The sequence below is a fragment of the Eumetopias jubatus genome, unplaced genomic scaffold (assembly GCF_037043125.1).
Source record: "Eumetopias jubatus isolate StellerSeaLion01/CBP00866 unplaced genomic scaffold, mEumJub1_p1.0 scaffold_12, whole genome shotgun sequence".
NCBI lineage: Eukaryota > Metazoa > Chordata > Mammalia > Carnivora > Otariidae > Eumetopias > Eumetopias jubatus.
In genome coordinates, this window is record NW_028274818.1 from 47,788,251 (window position 1) to 47,805,047 (window position 16,797).

The following is a 16,797-nucleotide window of genomic DNA, read 5'->3' on the forward strand; positions in this document are numbered from 1 at the left end:
GCCCAGGCAGAATGACCACCTCATGAAATACCCCACATATCCCCTATCTTCCCAGATAATCGTGGTGTTGACAAAGGAAAGACCACGTCTGTCTTCTCCTTGTATTCCTCATACCTCAACATCCCAAGCACACAGCAGATATGGTATTGATAACAACAGTAGCCAACTTTTGAACTAGACTCCATTCTAAGTACTTTAATCATCACAACTCTGTGAGGCAGGTACTATTAGTATCCCTACTTTGGAGATAAGGAGACTAGGCCTATAGAGTTAAAGTAACTTCAAGGTCACAAAGCCCCTAAGTGTGCTTTAAAACATGTACTAAATCTTACAGGCATCCTGGAATGGAATATATGATATTTTTACTAAGTGATTTTTATGTGACTTACATTATGCCAGGTGTTCTTGGGTGAGAGAGGAGTGGAGTATATAATGTGGTAAAATTAGATTAAAAAATGGAATGCTCTTGGAGAAGTATGTAATAAATTATTCTTATATGTGACACCTATGTAAAAACCAGACACTGTTGTTCATGAATAAATCTTAAGTGACTGCAAATGTACACATTTTTCATGGTGTTTACTAAGAAAGGGCATCATTTTTCAGCAGAGAAAAGAAATTAGAGTAGTAGTAGTTGAGTAAAATAGTGATTTACCCTTTTCACTGTGTTAACATTTGCAATGATGGTAAAAAAAAAAAAAAAGCAAGGGGCCTTAACCAAATCAAGACAGTGGCACCAAACTTATCATTTATATGTCACTGTCACACACTCAGAATTAAAGAAAAAAGAAAAAAAAAGCCAGTCACTTAAGAATGTCCTTGATAAAGTAATAAAAATTAAGTTTATTAAATATCAACCACTGAGTGACCATCTTTTCAATATTCTGTGTGACAAAAATGGAAGTACTATACACATAAAACACTTCTCAAGTTGTCTTAAAGAAAAGCACTTATGCACTTGAGTTGTGAATTGAACTAGCTGTTTTTGTGGAACATTTTTACTTGGAAAATGAACTAGCCATTGTTCTCATGGAACACCATTTTTGCTTGAAAGGACCGTTATCAAACTCTGTTTATTCAGACTTAGGTATCTGACACACATTTTCTCAAAAATGAGATGAGCCTGTCACTTCAAGGAAAACACTGACAGTATTTGTCATCACGGATAAAATTAAAGGCTTTCAAGTGAAAATAAAGATTTTGGAAATGTTGCATCTACCACCATGAGCTTGACAGCTCCCTAATATGTAATACTTTTTTGATGAGGTCAGTGGTGATATTAATAAGTGTGGAAGATCTACATAACTCAGCAAAACAGTGTTTTCCAAATTACCAGTGCACGATGTTTTAAATTATTAATGGGGGTAAAAGATCCTTTCAGGGCCAGTTGTATTGAGTCCACACTTAGAAGGGCCTTACGCTTGCTTTAATGTTCTGCTATTGCTGTCCTGAAATTCTTAGTGATTTTTAAACTCAGCATCTTGCATTTTAATTTTGCACTGGAGCCTGCAATTGCATAACCAGTCCTGGTTCATTCAAAGTGCAAAGGAAGACCAACGGACTTTATCACAGTAGGGTATGAAAAGTTCAAATTCCACACTGCAACTAATTTTTAAAAAACTACCACTTGCCAAGTTTGGGAATGTTCCAGAATTTTCTGAAATTATCAAAGAAGATTTACAATTTTCTGAAAAGGCTACTAAAATACTCTTTTCTCCAACTCTGTATCTGTGTGAGGCCAGATGTTTTCATATACTTCAACCAAAACAATGTACCTCAAGAGATTAAAGACAAAAGCAGATATTAAAATCAAACTTTCTTCTATTAAGACAGATATTAAAGAGATCTGCAAAAATGTAGAACAATGCCAATATTATAATTTCTGGAAAATAGTTATTTTTCACAGAACTATGTTATTTATATTCACACAAATGGACTTACCATTATTTTTAAACAAAAAAAAATTTAATGTTACAGTTTTAATTTCTAAGATAAATATCAATAAACAAAAGTTCTCCAGTCCTTAATTTTTAAAAGCCCTAAAATCAAAATGTTGAGAACTTATGATTTAGAATGAGATACATGAAAAATACACTGAAAACAACAGGCTCCTACCGCATCTCAATCATCATGTCTTCAAGTAACTCAGATGAATCCCTGCTATAGATTCGGATATAGAATTGACTAGGAGAGATGATATACTCCACGAAGACCCCCACAAGGGTACTGGTATCTAATGGTGGCAGTCTGCATAATTTCTTGTCCTGTACAGCATCTGGTGGGATATCACGATTGGCCATTGCCAGGTTGAGCTGTGACTTGTTAACTTCTACTTGCTACAAGTTAAAAAAGAAAAGAAACCACTATAAAACCTTGAGTGGCATTTCAAACTATGACATTTCTCAAAGTATATTTCATGAGTCATCTTTATCAGAATCACCTGGGAAACTATAAAAATGAAGCTTCTTAGGCATTAGCCAGGACTTACTGATCCAAAATACCTGGAAGTGGGGCTTCCAGTTATGCACTTAAAAAATTCCCTAGGTGGGCACCTGGGTGGCTCAGTCGGTTAAGCATCTGCCTTAGGCTCAGGTCACGATCCCAGGATGTCGGGATCGAGTCCCAAGCCTGGCTCCCTGCTCCTTGAGGAGCCTACTTCTCTCTCTCCCTCTGCCTGCCGCTCCCCCTGCCTGTGCTTTCTATCAAATAAATAAAATCTTTTAAAAATAATTCCCTAGGTGATCCTTACCTACATTAATATATGAAAACGACTGCCTTATGATATTAAAAGTATGTTATACAGCTACCCCATACAAAATTGCAAATATGGTACTTAAAATATTCAAGCTGAGCCAAGATAGACTGTCATCCTACCCAACCCTACCAACAAAGGTAACTTTAAAGAATGCATTAAATTTCACACTAGTCTTCCAACCAAAAATAGGGTTTCTCAAACACTCTTATTCTAAAATATCTTATTCTCCTTTAGGCCTTTCTCTTATCCTCTAGAAAATATGCAGTAGGCTTTCCAAACAAATTGTTTTCCTTCCATGAAAGAAGCCAGGTATAGATGGTAGAAGAAAAGAAGAGTAAGCAATTAATTCCTTAACAACAACAAAATAAATAACAGGAGAGGACAGCACAAAAAAGGAGAACTGTGTGGACATGTAATGAAAAAGAAAAAAGGAAAAGCACCCTATAGTTGAGGACAGGTGCAGGGCAATCTGCAGCAGCTGTTGAGACATAAAGTGAAAATAAAGCTCCTCAATTCTTCCTTCTGAAGCCCTCGACGGTTTTCCAGCCTACATTTTAAAAAACATGGACCGAGCATTGGCTATAACCTCTTGCAAAAACTGGCAAATCTTCAAAGCCATCTGAAAACTTTAAAATGAGATCTGAATGAAACTAGTTATACAAAAGATTGAAAACCAGAATAAATGCTGCATAAGGCGACTTCAGACCAAAGCTTTGCTCTAAGAAATCATATATCTAGAAATAAGACTTTTCTAAAATAGAATTTTGGTTTGAAGAAATATTCATTTACTTTTCATAATGCTGAATCTCCAGTATACAAAGTCGTTAAACCTTACCAGCTGTAAAGGTTTTACCACCAGATTAGGCTTCTTGCAAATCTTCTGTTCTGGCTCCTTATGGTTTTTAGGAGGACAATCCCATGCAGTCTCCTCGACAGCAGCAGTAGACAGTGAATTTCTAGGGGGACTGGAGACATAAGCTTTGACTTCTATTTTCTTATCCGATTGAACTAAACATGAATTTCTGACTGATGAAACGTCTCCATCTGAAATGATCAATACAGTAGCCTGTGGATAGCTATTACAATAATTTGTATAACTTATTAAGCACATTCTATGGGCCAGGCACTGGGAAAATAATGATAAATGAGAGACATGAACCTGTCTTTGCAGACCTTTCAGTATAGAGAGATAAAAGGAAATTCTAGAAGGGAACAAATCTTAAACTATTTATGTTGGCAAGGGAGAGGGTAAGTCTGGTAAGGTTTCTTGAACTTTGACTAAAGGTTTTATTTTTCAACATCCTGATTTCAATTTATTTTTTGTTCAGCTTTAGCAGTGAAAGTGCACTGTTGCTTAATGTACGATGTATGTGACTACTTAATATTCCATAATTCAGTGCCTTAATTTTTAGGGAATTACCAAATCAATCACATATTTTGTTCAAATTACATGTGTATGATGATTATAAGAGGTTGCCACATTAAAACAGACTCCAGATAGACCTAAAACCATAGTGGCTCCTAAAGAAAAACAAAAGTCCACAAAGATGTAGGTATCTACATCTGTATCTTTTATAATGATAAAAAATAAATACACTCTACATGTCTGTCAATATGAGACTGATTAAATGAATGTAGTCACATAAAAGAATTATATGTAGTTAAAAAGGATGAAATAAACTTATTTATGCTGATATAAAACATCCATAATACATGAAGTATAAAAAGAACGTATACATTTATATAATGTTTTGTACAAGAAAATTATACATATGATAAATAACTATGTTATATATAAAAGGTTCAAAAAAGACCCATTAAAACAATTACTAGTTACCATTCTACATTGCTGGAATTATTTAATAAGTAAATGTTGCTTTTATAAGTTTTTAAAAATCTAGCAATGCTTACATATATGTTGAAAAAAATCTGGAAGACTATGTAAAAATTCTAACAGCATTTTTGGGGGAACTAAAATGATGGTAATTGTTCACTTCCAACTTTCCACTCATCTGTGATATTTTCTAAAATGAACATGAGTTATTTTAATAATCAGAAAAATCAGGAAAGATACATTTACATTTTGGACAAAAAATTGCTATCCATCGAAACCACTTGTAAAAGCTTATAGAAATATAGGGGCGCTAAAGATGTAATGTATGGTGATTAACATGACAATAAAAATAAAAAAAAATATAGGGGCGCTCCGGTGGCTCAGTCGTTGGGCATCTGCCTTCGGCTCAGGTCATGATCCCAGGGTCCTGGGATCGAGCCCCACATCAGGCTACCTGCTCAGTGGGAGGCCTGCTTCTCCCTCTCCTATTCCCCCTGCTCCTGTTCCTTCTCTCGCTGTCTCTCTGCCAAATAAATAAAATCTTAAAAAAAACCTATAAAAATATAAATACAGTTGACCCTTGAATAATGCAGAGGTTAGAGACATCACCCCCCCATGCAGTCAAAAATCTGCATATAACTTTTGCTTCCCCAAAAACTTTACTAATAGCCTACTGCAGACCAGAAGCCTTACTGTAACATAAACAGTTGATTAACATATATTTTGTATGTCATATATATCATATACTGTATTCTTATAATAAAGCTAAAGAAAAAATGTTTAAAAAATTATAAAGAAATTACATTTACAGTACTATACTAATTTTACCAAAAATAATCCATATATAAGTGGACCTATCCAATTCAAACCCATCTTGTTCAAGGGTCAACTGAACTATATTATACTATAATTTAGCATGACCACTGAGGGAACAGAGGAAAAAGTACATGGGATCTCTCTGCATTTGTTCATAATAACTATATAAATGTATAATACGCTCAATAAAAATTTCAAAAGAAAAAAAACCTTAGTCAAAAGAAAAACACAAAAAACAAACAAAAATCAAGTGCCCTAAATGCAATGTGGTATCCTGGAGTGGATCCAGAAATAGAACAATTATGGGAAAAATGGTAAAACCAAAATAAAATCTAGAGTTTCATTAATAGTAATGTATCAGTTAATTTCTTAGTTTTGATATATGTATCATGGTAATATAAGATGTTAGTATTAGGGGATATGGATGAAAAGCATATGAGAATTCATTAATATCTCTGCAACTTTTCTATAAACCTAACATTACCCAAAATAAAAAGTTTGTTTAAAAATAAATACAAGTGCTAGGTCCCAATACACACCCATTTATTCCAAATAACCATGTATTTCTAAAAAGCTTTTGATGCACAGCCAGAGTTAACAACCACTGGTTTGGTGCTTCCCCATCAGATCACTATTTTAGAAAATTTATTTCTTCAGAGTTATCCAAATATGTGGATAATGAAGAAAGTACATTTTAAAAATTCAGATGGTCTTTGGGGCGCTTGGGTGGCTCAGGTGGTTAAGCATCCGACTCTTCATTTCTGCTCAGGTCATGATCTCAGGGTTGTAGGATCAAGCCCTAAGTCAGGCTCTGTGCTCAGCGAAGTCTGCCTTCTCTCCTGCCCTCCCTCTACTCCTCCCCACACTGGCGCACTCCGTCTCTCCCTCTTTCTCTCTCTAAAATAAATAAATCCTAAAAAATAATTTAGATGGTCTTCATTAATGATACAGGTTAGCCTTACTACAACAAGTATCACCAAAAAGAATGGTCATCATATCAAAGTGTTTTCAAGGCTAATGTGTAATCTGTTTGGTTGATGTGGTTACAATAAAGAATATTATGTAAGCAATGCTTTATTTTTCCTTGTCCTTTCAGGAACAAATAATAATCAGGTTTCCATCTTCCAGAATACTCCAGACCCATCCCCACTTTAGCTATAGACAATTCACTTGGGACTTGGGTACCCACTATGCGGAACACTCCAAGAACCCCCAGCCCACATTCACTTCAGCTCCAGTTGTACCTCCAGGACACACTGTGCATGGAGAGTACCAGAATCCTCTGCTCTGTACCCACTTCAGCTCCAGCCATCACACCAGAGTGGTCCTAAAGCAAGTGCCCTGGGACACCCAGCCTGCATGCACTAAGCTCCAGCCAACCGACCAAAGCTGCCAGACACATACAGTCTATACAGGGTATGTTCCTACACAAGGCAATTCCTTCAAGTCTAGGAGAAGTAGTTTTCCACCTAATTCATAGAAACAAACACAGAGAGTCAAACAAAATGAGGAGAGAGAGGAATATGCCCCATATGAAAGAATAAGACAAAACCTCAAAAAAGAACTAAACCAAATGGTAATGAACAACCTATCTGATAAAGAGTTCAAGATAATAATCATAAAGACGCTCACTTGACTTCCAGAGAAGAGTGTATGAACTCAGAGAAACTTCAACAAAGAGACAGATAATATTAAAAATAACCAATCAAAGCTGAAGAATACAATAACTGAAATGCAAAATACATTAGAGGGAATCAACAGCAGATCAGCAGGTACAGAAGAATGAATCAGCAATCTGGAAAACAGGGTAATGGAAAGCACCCATGCTGAACAGAAAAAATATTTTTTCAGATGAGGATAAGTTAAGGGATCTCTGAGACAATATCAGGCATTCTAACATTCACACTACAGGGGTCCCAAAGAGAGAGAGAGAAAAGGGCAGAGAAATAACTTGAAAAAATAATAGCTGAAAACTTTTCTGACCTGGGTAAGAAAACAGACATCCAAGTCCAGGAATCACAAAAATCCCAAACAAGATGAATCTAGGGAGGTCCACACCAAGATACAAATTAGTTAAAATGTCAAAAATTAAAGGTAGAGAATCTAAAAATCAGCAACAGAAAAGCAACATGTTACATACAAGGAAACCCGATAGGAGTATCAGCTGTGATGGGAATGGCATGATATATTCAAAGTGATGAAAGGAAAAAACCCTATAACCAAGAATACCCCGCAAAGTTATCATTCAGAATTTAAGAAGAAATAGTTTCCCAGGCAAACAAAAGTTAAAGGAGTTCATCACCACTATAAGAGACTTATGAGAAATGTTAAAGGGACTAAGTGGAAAAGAAGAGGCCATAATTAGAAAAAAAATTATGAAAAGAAAAAATTTCATGAGTAAAAGCAAACATATAGTAAAGGTAGTAAATCAATCTCTTATAAAACTAATATGAAAGGTTAAAAGACAAACATAGTAAAATCAATATCCAAAAAATTAGTTAAGGGCCAGGAAATAAAAAGATATGAAATATGACACTAAATACACAAAACTTGGGGGGGGAGGTAGTAAAACTTTTGTGTTTTTAGAATGTGTTCAAACTTCGGCAACCACCAACTAAAAATATAAAATAGACTGCTACATACATAGGATATTATATATAAACCTCATGGTAACGACAAAAACCTATTAACAGATATGCAAAAAAAAAAGGAAAAGAAAGGAATCCAGGCATAACACTAAAGAAAATATTGAATCACAAAGATAAAGAGAAGAAAGGAACAAAGAACCATAAAAAGAATCAGAAAACAATTAACAAAATGGCATTAAATATATACTTATCAATAATTGCTTTAAATGTAAATGCACTAAAAGCTCCAGTCAAAAGGCACAGGGTAGGGGCACCTGGGTGGCTCAGATGGTTAAGCATCTGCCTTCAGCTCAGGTCATGATCCCGGGGCCCTGGGATCGAGCCCCACGTCGGGCTCCTGGCTCAGCGGGGAGCCTTCTTCTCCCTCTCCCTCTGCCTCTCTCCCTGCTCATGCTTTCTCTCTCTCTCTCTCTCTCTGTATCTCTGTGTCTCAAATGAATAAATAAAATCTTTAAAAAAAAAAAAGGCATAGGGTAACTGAATGAATTAAAAAAAAAAAAAAGACATCTATATGCTGCCTTACAAGAGACTCACTTCAGACCTAAAGACACATGCATACTGAAAGTAAAGGGCTGGAAAAACATATACTATGCAAATAGAAGTAAAAAAAAAAAAAAAAAAAAAAAAGCCAAGGTAGCAATATGACAAAGTAGACTTTAAAACAAAAACTGTAACAAGAGACAAATAAAGGCATTATATAATGATAAAGAGATCAATTCAACAAGAAAATATAACCCTTGTAAACATCTATGCACCCAACATAGGAACACCTGTATACATTAAGCAAATATTAGAAGACATAAAGGGAGAAATAGTAGGGGACTTGAACACCCACTTACATCAATGAACAGATCACTCAAACAGAAAATAAGCAATAGCTTTGAACAACACATTAGACCAGATAGACTTAACAAATATTCACATAACATTACATCCAAAAACAGAATACACATTCTTTTCAAGTTCTTTTCATTCTCCAGGATAGATCAAGCCAAAAACAAGACTCAGTAATTTAAGAAAACTGAAACCATATCAAACATCTTTTCCAAACACAACAGTATGAAGCTAGAAATCAAGTACAAGACAAAATTGCAAAAAACACAAACACGTGGATGCTAAACAACATGCTATTAAACAACCAATGAATCAATGAAGAAATCAAAAAGGAAATGAAAAAAATACATGGAGACAAATGAAAATGAAAACACAATGATCCAAAACCTTTGTGATGCAGCAAAAGCAGTTCTAAGAGGGAACTTTATAAGGATACAGCCTTACCTCAAGAAAAAAGAAAAATCTCAACTAAACAATTTAAACTTACATTTAATGGAGCTAGAAAAAGAACAAATCCCAAAGTTAGGAGGAGAAAGGAAATAAAGGTGAGAATAGAGATAAATGAAATGGAGATTAAAAAGCAACAGACCTAAATGTGAGACAGGAGTCCATCAAAATCCTAAAGGAGAACACAGGCAGCAACCTCTTCGACCTCAGCCACAGCAACTTCTTCCTAGAAACATAGCCAAAGGCAAGGGAAGCAAGGGCAAAAATGAACTATTGGGATTTCATCAAGATAAAAAGCTTTTGCACAGCAAAGGAAACAGTCAATAAAACCAAAAGACAACCGACAGAATGGAAGAAGATATTTGCAAATGACATATCAGATAAAGGGCTAGTATCCAAAATCTATAAAGAACTTAACAAACTCCACACCCAAAGAACAAACAATCCAATAAAGAAATGGGCAGAAGACATGAACAGACATTTCTGCAAAGAAGACATCCAAATGGCCAACAGACACATGAAAAAGTGCTCAACATCGCTCGGCATCAGGGAAATCCAAATCAAAACCTCAATGAGATACCACCCCACACCAGTCAGAATGGCTAAAATTAACAAGTCAGGAAACGATGGATGTTGGCGGGGATGCAGAGAAACGGGAAACCTCCTACAATGTTGGTGGGAATGCAAGCTGGTGCAACCACTCTGGAAAACAGTATGGAGGTTCCTCAACAAGTTGAAAATAAAACTACCATACAACCCAGCAATTGCACTCCTGGGTATTTACCCCAAAGATACAAATGTAGGGATCCGAAGGGGTACGTGCACCCCGATGTTTATAGCAGCAAAGTCTACAATAGCCAAACTATGGAAAGAGCCAAGATGTCCATCGACAGATGAATGGATAAACAAGATGTGGTATATATACACAATGGAATATTATGCAGCCATCAAAAGGAATGAAATTTTGCCATTTGCAGTGACATGGATGGAACTGGAGGGTATTATGCTGAGCGAAATAAGTCAATCAGAGAGAGACATGTATCATATGATCTCACTGATATGAGGAATTCTTAATCTCAGGAAACAAACTGAAGATTGCTGGAGTGGGGGTGGGGTGGGAGGGATGGGGTGGCTGGGTGATAGACATTAGGGAGGGTATGTGCTATGGTGAGTGCTGTGAATTGTGTAAGACTGTGGAATCACAGACCTGTACCTCTGAAACAAATAATACATTATATGTTAAAAAAAAAAAAAAAAGATAGCAAGAAGGGAAAAATGAAGGGGTGCAAATCGGAGGGGGAGACGAACCATGAGAGACTATGGACTCTGAGAAACAAACTGAGAGTTCTAGAGGGGAGGGGGTGGGGGGATGGGTTAGCCTGGTGATGGGTATTAAAGAGGGCACGTACTGAATGGAGTACTGGGTGTGATACGCAAACAGTGAATCATGGAACACTACATCAAAAACTAATGATATAATGTATGGTGATTAACATAATAAAAAAAATTCAATAAAAAAACTGGGTGTTATACACAAACAATGAATCATGGAACACTACATCAAAAACTAATGATGTAATGTATGGTGATTAACATAATAAAATTTAAAAAAATAAAAATTAAAAAAAAACAAAAAAGTAATAGAGAAGATCAAAGAAACCAAGAGCTGGTTCTTTGAAAAGATAAACAAAACTCATACATTTTTAGCCGATTCATTAAGAAAAAAAAAGGATTCAAACAATTTCAAAAATGAAACAAAAAACAAAACAACACCATGAAAATACAAAGAACTCTAAGAGAATACTACACAAAATTATATGCCAACAAACTGGACAACCTAGAAGAAATGGGTAATTCCTGGGAACATACAATCTTCCAAAACTGAATCAGGAAGAAATAGAAAATATAAACAGACCAATTACTAGTAACAAAATTGAATCAGTAATCAAAAAATTCCCAAGAAATAAAAGTACAGGACCAGATGGCTTCACAGGTGAATTCTACCAAACATTTAAATAAAGAAGACTTAATACCTACTCTTTCAAATGACTCCAAAAAATAAAAGAGGAAAGAAAGCTTCCAAATTTATTCTGAGCCAGAATTGCCCTGATACCAAAACCAAAGACCCTACCAAAAAAAGAAAACTACAGGTCAACATCCCTAATGAACATACAAGGCAAAAATCATCAACAAAGTATTAGCAAACCAAATTCAACAATACATTAAAGGATCATTTACCACAACCAAGCGGGATTTATTCTAGGAATGCCAGAATGGTTCAATATCCACACATCAATCAATTATAAATCACATTAACAAAATGAAAGTTAAAAAACATATGGTTGCCTCAATCGATTCAGAAAAAGCTTTTGACAAAATTCGACATCTGTTCATGATAAATTCTCAACAAAGTAGATATAGAGGGAACATAATTCAACATAATAAAGGCCATATATGACAAACCCACAGCTAACATCATACTCAATAGTGAAAAAGTGAAAGCTTTTCCTCTCAGGAACAAGACAAGGATGTCCACTGTTGCCATTTTTATTCAACACAGTACTGGAAGTCCTAGCTACAGCAATCAGAAAAAAAAAAAAATTGATAAGACATAAGACTGTCACTATTTGCAAATAACATGATACTATATACAGAACACCTTAAAAACTCCACCAAAAATCTATTTGAATGAATTCAGCAAAGTTATAGGATACAAAATTAATATACAGAAATCTGTTGCATGTACACTGATAATGAAGTAGCTCAAAGAGAAATTAAGAAAACAATCTCATTTACAATTGCACCAAAAAACAAAAACCAAAATACTTAGGAATAAATTTAACCAAGTAAAAGACCTGTACTCTGAAAACTATAAAATACCAATGAAAGAAATTAAGGATGACACAAATGAAAAGATACACCATGTTCATGGATTAGAAGAACCAATATTGTTAAAATGTCAACACTACCCAAAGGAATCTATAGATTCAATCCAATTCTTATCAAAATATCAACAGTATTTTTTTAAAGATTTATTTCAAAGAGAAAGAGAGGAGGGGCAGAGGGAGAGGGAGAATCCCAAGCAGACTTCCCATTGAGCAAGGAGCCTGATGCAGAGCTCAATCTCATGACCCTGAGAGCATGACTTGAGCCAAAACCAACAGTCGGTTGCTTAACTGACTGTGCCACCCAGGTGATCCAATACCAACAGTATTTTTCACAGAACTAAACAAATAATCCTAAAATTTATGTGGAACCACAAAAGATCCTGAATAGCCAGAGCAATCTTGAAAAAGAACAAAGTCAGAGGTATCACAATTCCAGATTTCAAGACATACTACAAAGCTGTGATAATCAAAACAGTATAGGACTGGCACAAAAATGGACACATAGATCAGCTGAACAGAGAGCACAGAAATAAACCCATGCTTATATGTTCAATTAATCTATAACAAAGGAGGCAAGAATATACAATGGGGAAAAGAAAATCTTTTCAATAAGCTGGGCAGCTACATGCAAAAGAATTAAACTGGACCACTTTCTTACACCATACACAAAAACAAACTCAAAGATCCAAATGTGAGACCTCAAACCATAAAGCTCCTAAAAGAAAACATAGGCAGTAATCTCTTAGACATCAGCCTTACCAACATTTTTCCAAGTATGTCTCCTCTGGCAGGGGAAATCAAAATAAAATAAACTATTGGGACTACACCAAACTAAAGAACTTTTGCACAACAAAGGAAACCGAAATGAAAAGACAACTTACTGAATGGGGGAATATATTTGCAAATGATATATCCAATAAGGGGTTCATATCCAAAATACATACAAAACTTCTACAACTCAATACCAAAAAAAAGTTATAATCTAAATAAAAATGGGCAGAAAATCTGAATAGACATTTTTTGAAAGAAGCCATACAAATGGCCAATAGACACATAAAAGATGCTAAAAAAAAAAGATGCTAAATATTGCTAATCATGAGGGAAACGCAGAATCAAAACCACAGTGAGAAATCACCTTATACCTATCAGAATGGTTAGTATCAAGATAAGAAATAGACAAGTGTTGGCAAGGATATGGAGAAAAGGGAACCCTTGTGCACTGTTGGTGGGAATGTAAATTGGTGCAACCACTGTGGAAGATAGTGTAAAGTTTCCAAAAAAAAAAAAAAAGAACATTAAAAATAAAAATAACATACGATCCAGTAAAATTCCACTACTGGGTATTTAACCAAAGAAAATGAAGACACTAATTCAAAAAGATATATGCACTCCTATATTTATTGCAGTATTATTTACAATAGCCAAGTTATGGAAGCAACCTAAGTGTCTATCCACATAAAGTCCTAGTATATATACAATGGAATATTAGTCAGCTATAAAAAGAAATGAAATCTTGTCATCTGAGACAACATGGATAAACCTAGAGGGTATTATGCTAAGTAAAATAAGTCAGGCAGAGAAAGACAAACACAATATGATTTCACTCATATGTGAAATCTAAAAATCAATACAAACAAAATGGAAACAATCATAAATACAGAGAACTGATAGCTGTCAAAAGGGAGGGCAGTGGTGGGGGGATAGGCAAAAAAGGTGAAGAATATTAAGAGGTACAAACCTCCAGTTATAAAATAAATAAGTCACAGGAATGAAAAATACAGCATAGGGAATACAGTCAATCATATTGCAATAACATTGTATGGTGACAAAATGCAACTACACTTATCATGGTGAGCACAGCATAATGTATGGAACGGTCAAATCACTGTGTTGTACACCTAAAAGTAATATAACTGTATGTCAACTATACTTCAATTTTTACAAAATCAGGTTTGCATCAAATTGTGATTCAACTCACCAGGTGGTAGTGGCTTCATATCAGCATCAAACACCAGTAAGTCTTGTTCTCCTTCCCTGAACTCAACACGGAGAATGTCACTAAGAGCTCCAACAAGTTCTGTCACATTTAAGAAGCCCAATTTTTTTGGTGAAAGTTGCTCTTTAAAGATTATCTGTCAAAAAAAATAAATAAATAACATAAAACATTAGATAGAAGGAATATAACATATACAGATGCCCTTAAACAATGCCCCTTAATTTGGACTTAGTCAATATGTGAGTTACCTTGACACCTACAATCCCTTCCAGGCCAGTTTCAAGTTCCTTTTAAAGCATATGGTAAATTGAAGTGAAAATTAGGAGGGCTTTTTACCTCTCATTTTTAACAATATTTGATTATAAAGCAAAAAGGGGGGAGGAATGCACAAAATACAAAAGTCATAATAAAACTGGCTATTTATTTTCAGATAAAGAATTCACTACCACCTTCAACATGCAATAAAGTAATACTATTTTAAAATATTTCCTTAAAATTTTATGACTTCACCCTAGATGTTGAGATTAATAAGCAGGTGTCAGTGTATCTCCTACAGTATTGTTTGATTTTCTTGCCTTGCAAAAGAAGGAAAATTATACCAAATATAGAAAAAATATATATGGGATTTATATGAAATATGTTTGGTTTAAACTGCACAATGAATTGGAAGTTTGCCCTTGTTAGTGAGATCCCCCATTAAAGTGTTCAAATTCTTAAACTTCTGTCTTCCTAACCAAGGTAAAGCAGTTGAGCTAAACATAATTATTTTTCTGTTCCTCCAACTAGAATAGGAAATAAACACTTGCTCTGACTTAATCACCTTGGGGAAAACTGACAGGCACACAGAGGCAAACACTCTGAAAGAACTAACTCCTGACAGAGGACGGGACTGCTGTATACCTTCTTGTTCATGGACACTATGAGACCCAATTCAACTCTTTATCACTTCTCCAAGACACTTGGAAAACGGGGGCCCAGCATCAGCCAAGTCATGGTTTTAAAGGGTTGTTAATATCACATCTATAGCTAGTCATGAATATCCCGAGAGAGAAAAGTTTGGTAGAAAAAAGGGGAAGGATGATGGTGAATGAGACTTGTATCTCTACTTCTTTGCACATTACGTATCATGGCTTCTTTTCTTTTTATGTCTGTTAGTCTCTTTAATGGTTTATCTTCTCTGTAAAGGGCCTAGTACTATGAATATGCAAGTCAGTCAAACACAAGACTAGGCTGGGAAGGATTTCATTAATTTTTTTAAAGCATTTTTATTTTATTTTATTTTACTTGACAGAGAGAGACACAGCAAGAGAGGGAACACAAGCAGGGCGAGTGGGAGAGGGAGAAGCAGGCCTCCCGCTGAGCAGGGAGCCCAATGCAGGGCTTGATCCTAGGACCCTGGGATCATGACCTGAGCCGAAGGCAGATGCCCAACGACTGAGCCACCCAGGTGCCCCTCATGAATTTTTTTAATACATGATATTTAGGAGTCTCAAAAAAGTATACAGCAAAACTAAGTCTCTGACCCACTCCCATCCTTCAGTGGCCCAGGAGATCACGTCCCTGGAGGGAACCAATCATTCCAAGTTTCTTGCATTAACCATCATCCTCAGTTGCTTGAGTAACTATCTAGAAACTGTCAAAATCTAAACACACATCATGCTTCAGCAGAATAGACTATATCTGTTGTACATTTTTCAGTCAATACAGAGATAATCCCATATCAGTACATGACACAGCTGAGTTTTGCTTTGTGATTCTGAGAATCAGTATTAAGTTGGTTTTGTCCACTGACTGATATGTCAGATATATTTCTTCCTAATTCCTTTGTTATGTCTCCAGCTTTACAGACTCCCAACCATAAGCAAAGAAGTAATTGATGTATTTCTACTCCCACTCTCCTTCATTTCTCTCTTCCACCTCCAACTCAATTTTAACTTAGAGTTTAAATTTATGCCCTCTAATATATGAATATATCCTATTACATGATTTCATCTCCTCACCGTGTGGATTTTGCAGATGACATACTCTAGTGCAAAAACTATTTTCTGCATTGGTAGCTGGATCAAAGGCTTGGTCAGACTCATGCTCTATGACTTCAAGTGATGCTGTGTTTATAAAGAGGCACATAACGTCTGGTTGTCTCTTTTTTGGTGGTGTCTGGAGGCATTCCTGGTCCATACCTAGATCCACTATTTTATTAAGGGTTTTAACATAGTGAAATTCTATCAATTCTTTTTTGTTACTTAGTTGGAACATTATATAGGTATGCTCCCCTCATCTGCTACCTGGTTACCCAGTCATACCAGTTCATTTAGCAAAGCCAGGATAAGTGATTCGCTCTTTATCATTTTTCAAGAAAATAAATTGGTTCTCTAACATCCTCTAAGATGACCAGTTTTTAATATCATAAGAACTCACAGAATTAAACATATTTGATGAACTTCAAACCACTGCACGTATTATCATGACTGATACCTGAAATAACTCTTCAAGCGGATTCCTAAGCCCTTCTGATGTGAACCCAGTCTTTAATAGCCTCCTTATTAGTCTGGAATGATAAGATATTCCAGGTTCATCTA

General features: G+C 35.4%; 1 protein-coding gene across 6 annotated transcripts in view; it reads right to left on the reverse strand.

Annotated features, from left to right (window-relative positions):
- The window catches only part of TDRD5 (tudor domain containing 5), an 89,624-nt gene that overhangs the window by 36,651 nt on the left and 36,176 nt on the right, over window positions 1-16,797 (reverse strand). For 4 of the 6 annotated variants that reach the window (XM_028121587.2, XM_028121584.2, XM_028121586.2 and 1 more), the window contains exons 6-8: window positions 14,201-14,354; window positions 3,591-3,763; window positions 2,116-2,336 (exon numbers count right to left, since the gene is read on the reverse strand). In XM_028121587.2, coding sequence (XP_027977388.2) covers window positions 2,116-2,336; window positions 3,591-3,763; window positions 14,201-14,354 — 548 coding nt within the window. Of the gene's footprint in view, window positions 1-2,115; window positions 2,337-3,590; window positions 3,800-14,200; window positions 14,355-16,797 lie in introns of all 6 variants that reach the window. The other 2 variants (XM_088016801.1, XM_088016800.1) reach the window with 1 other exon arrangement.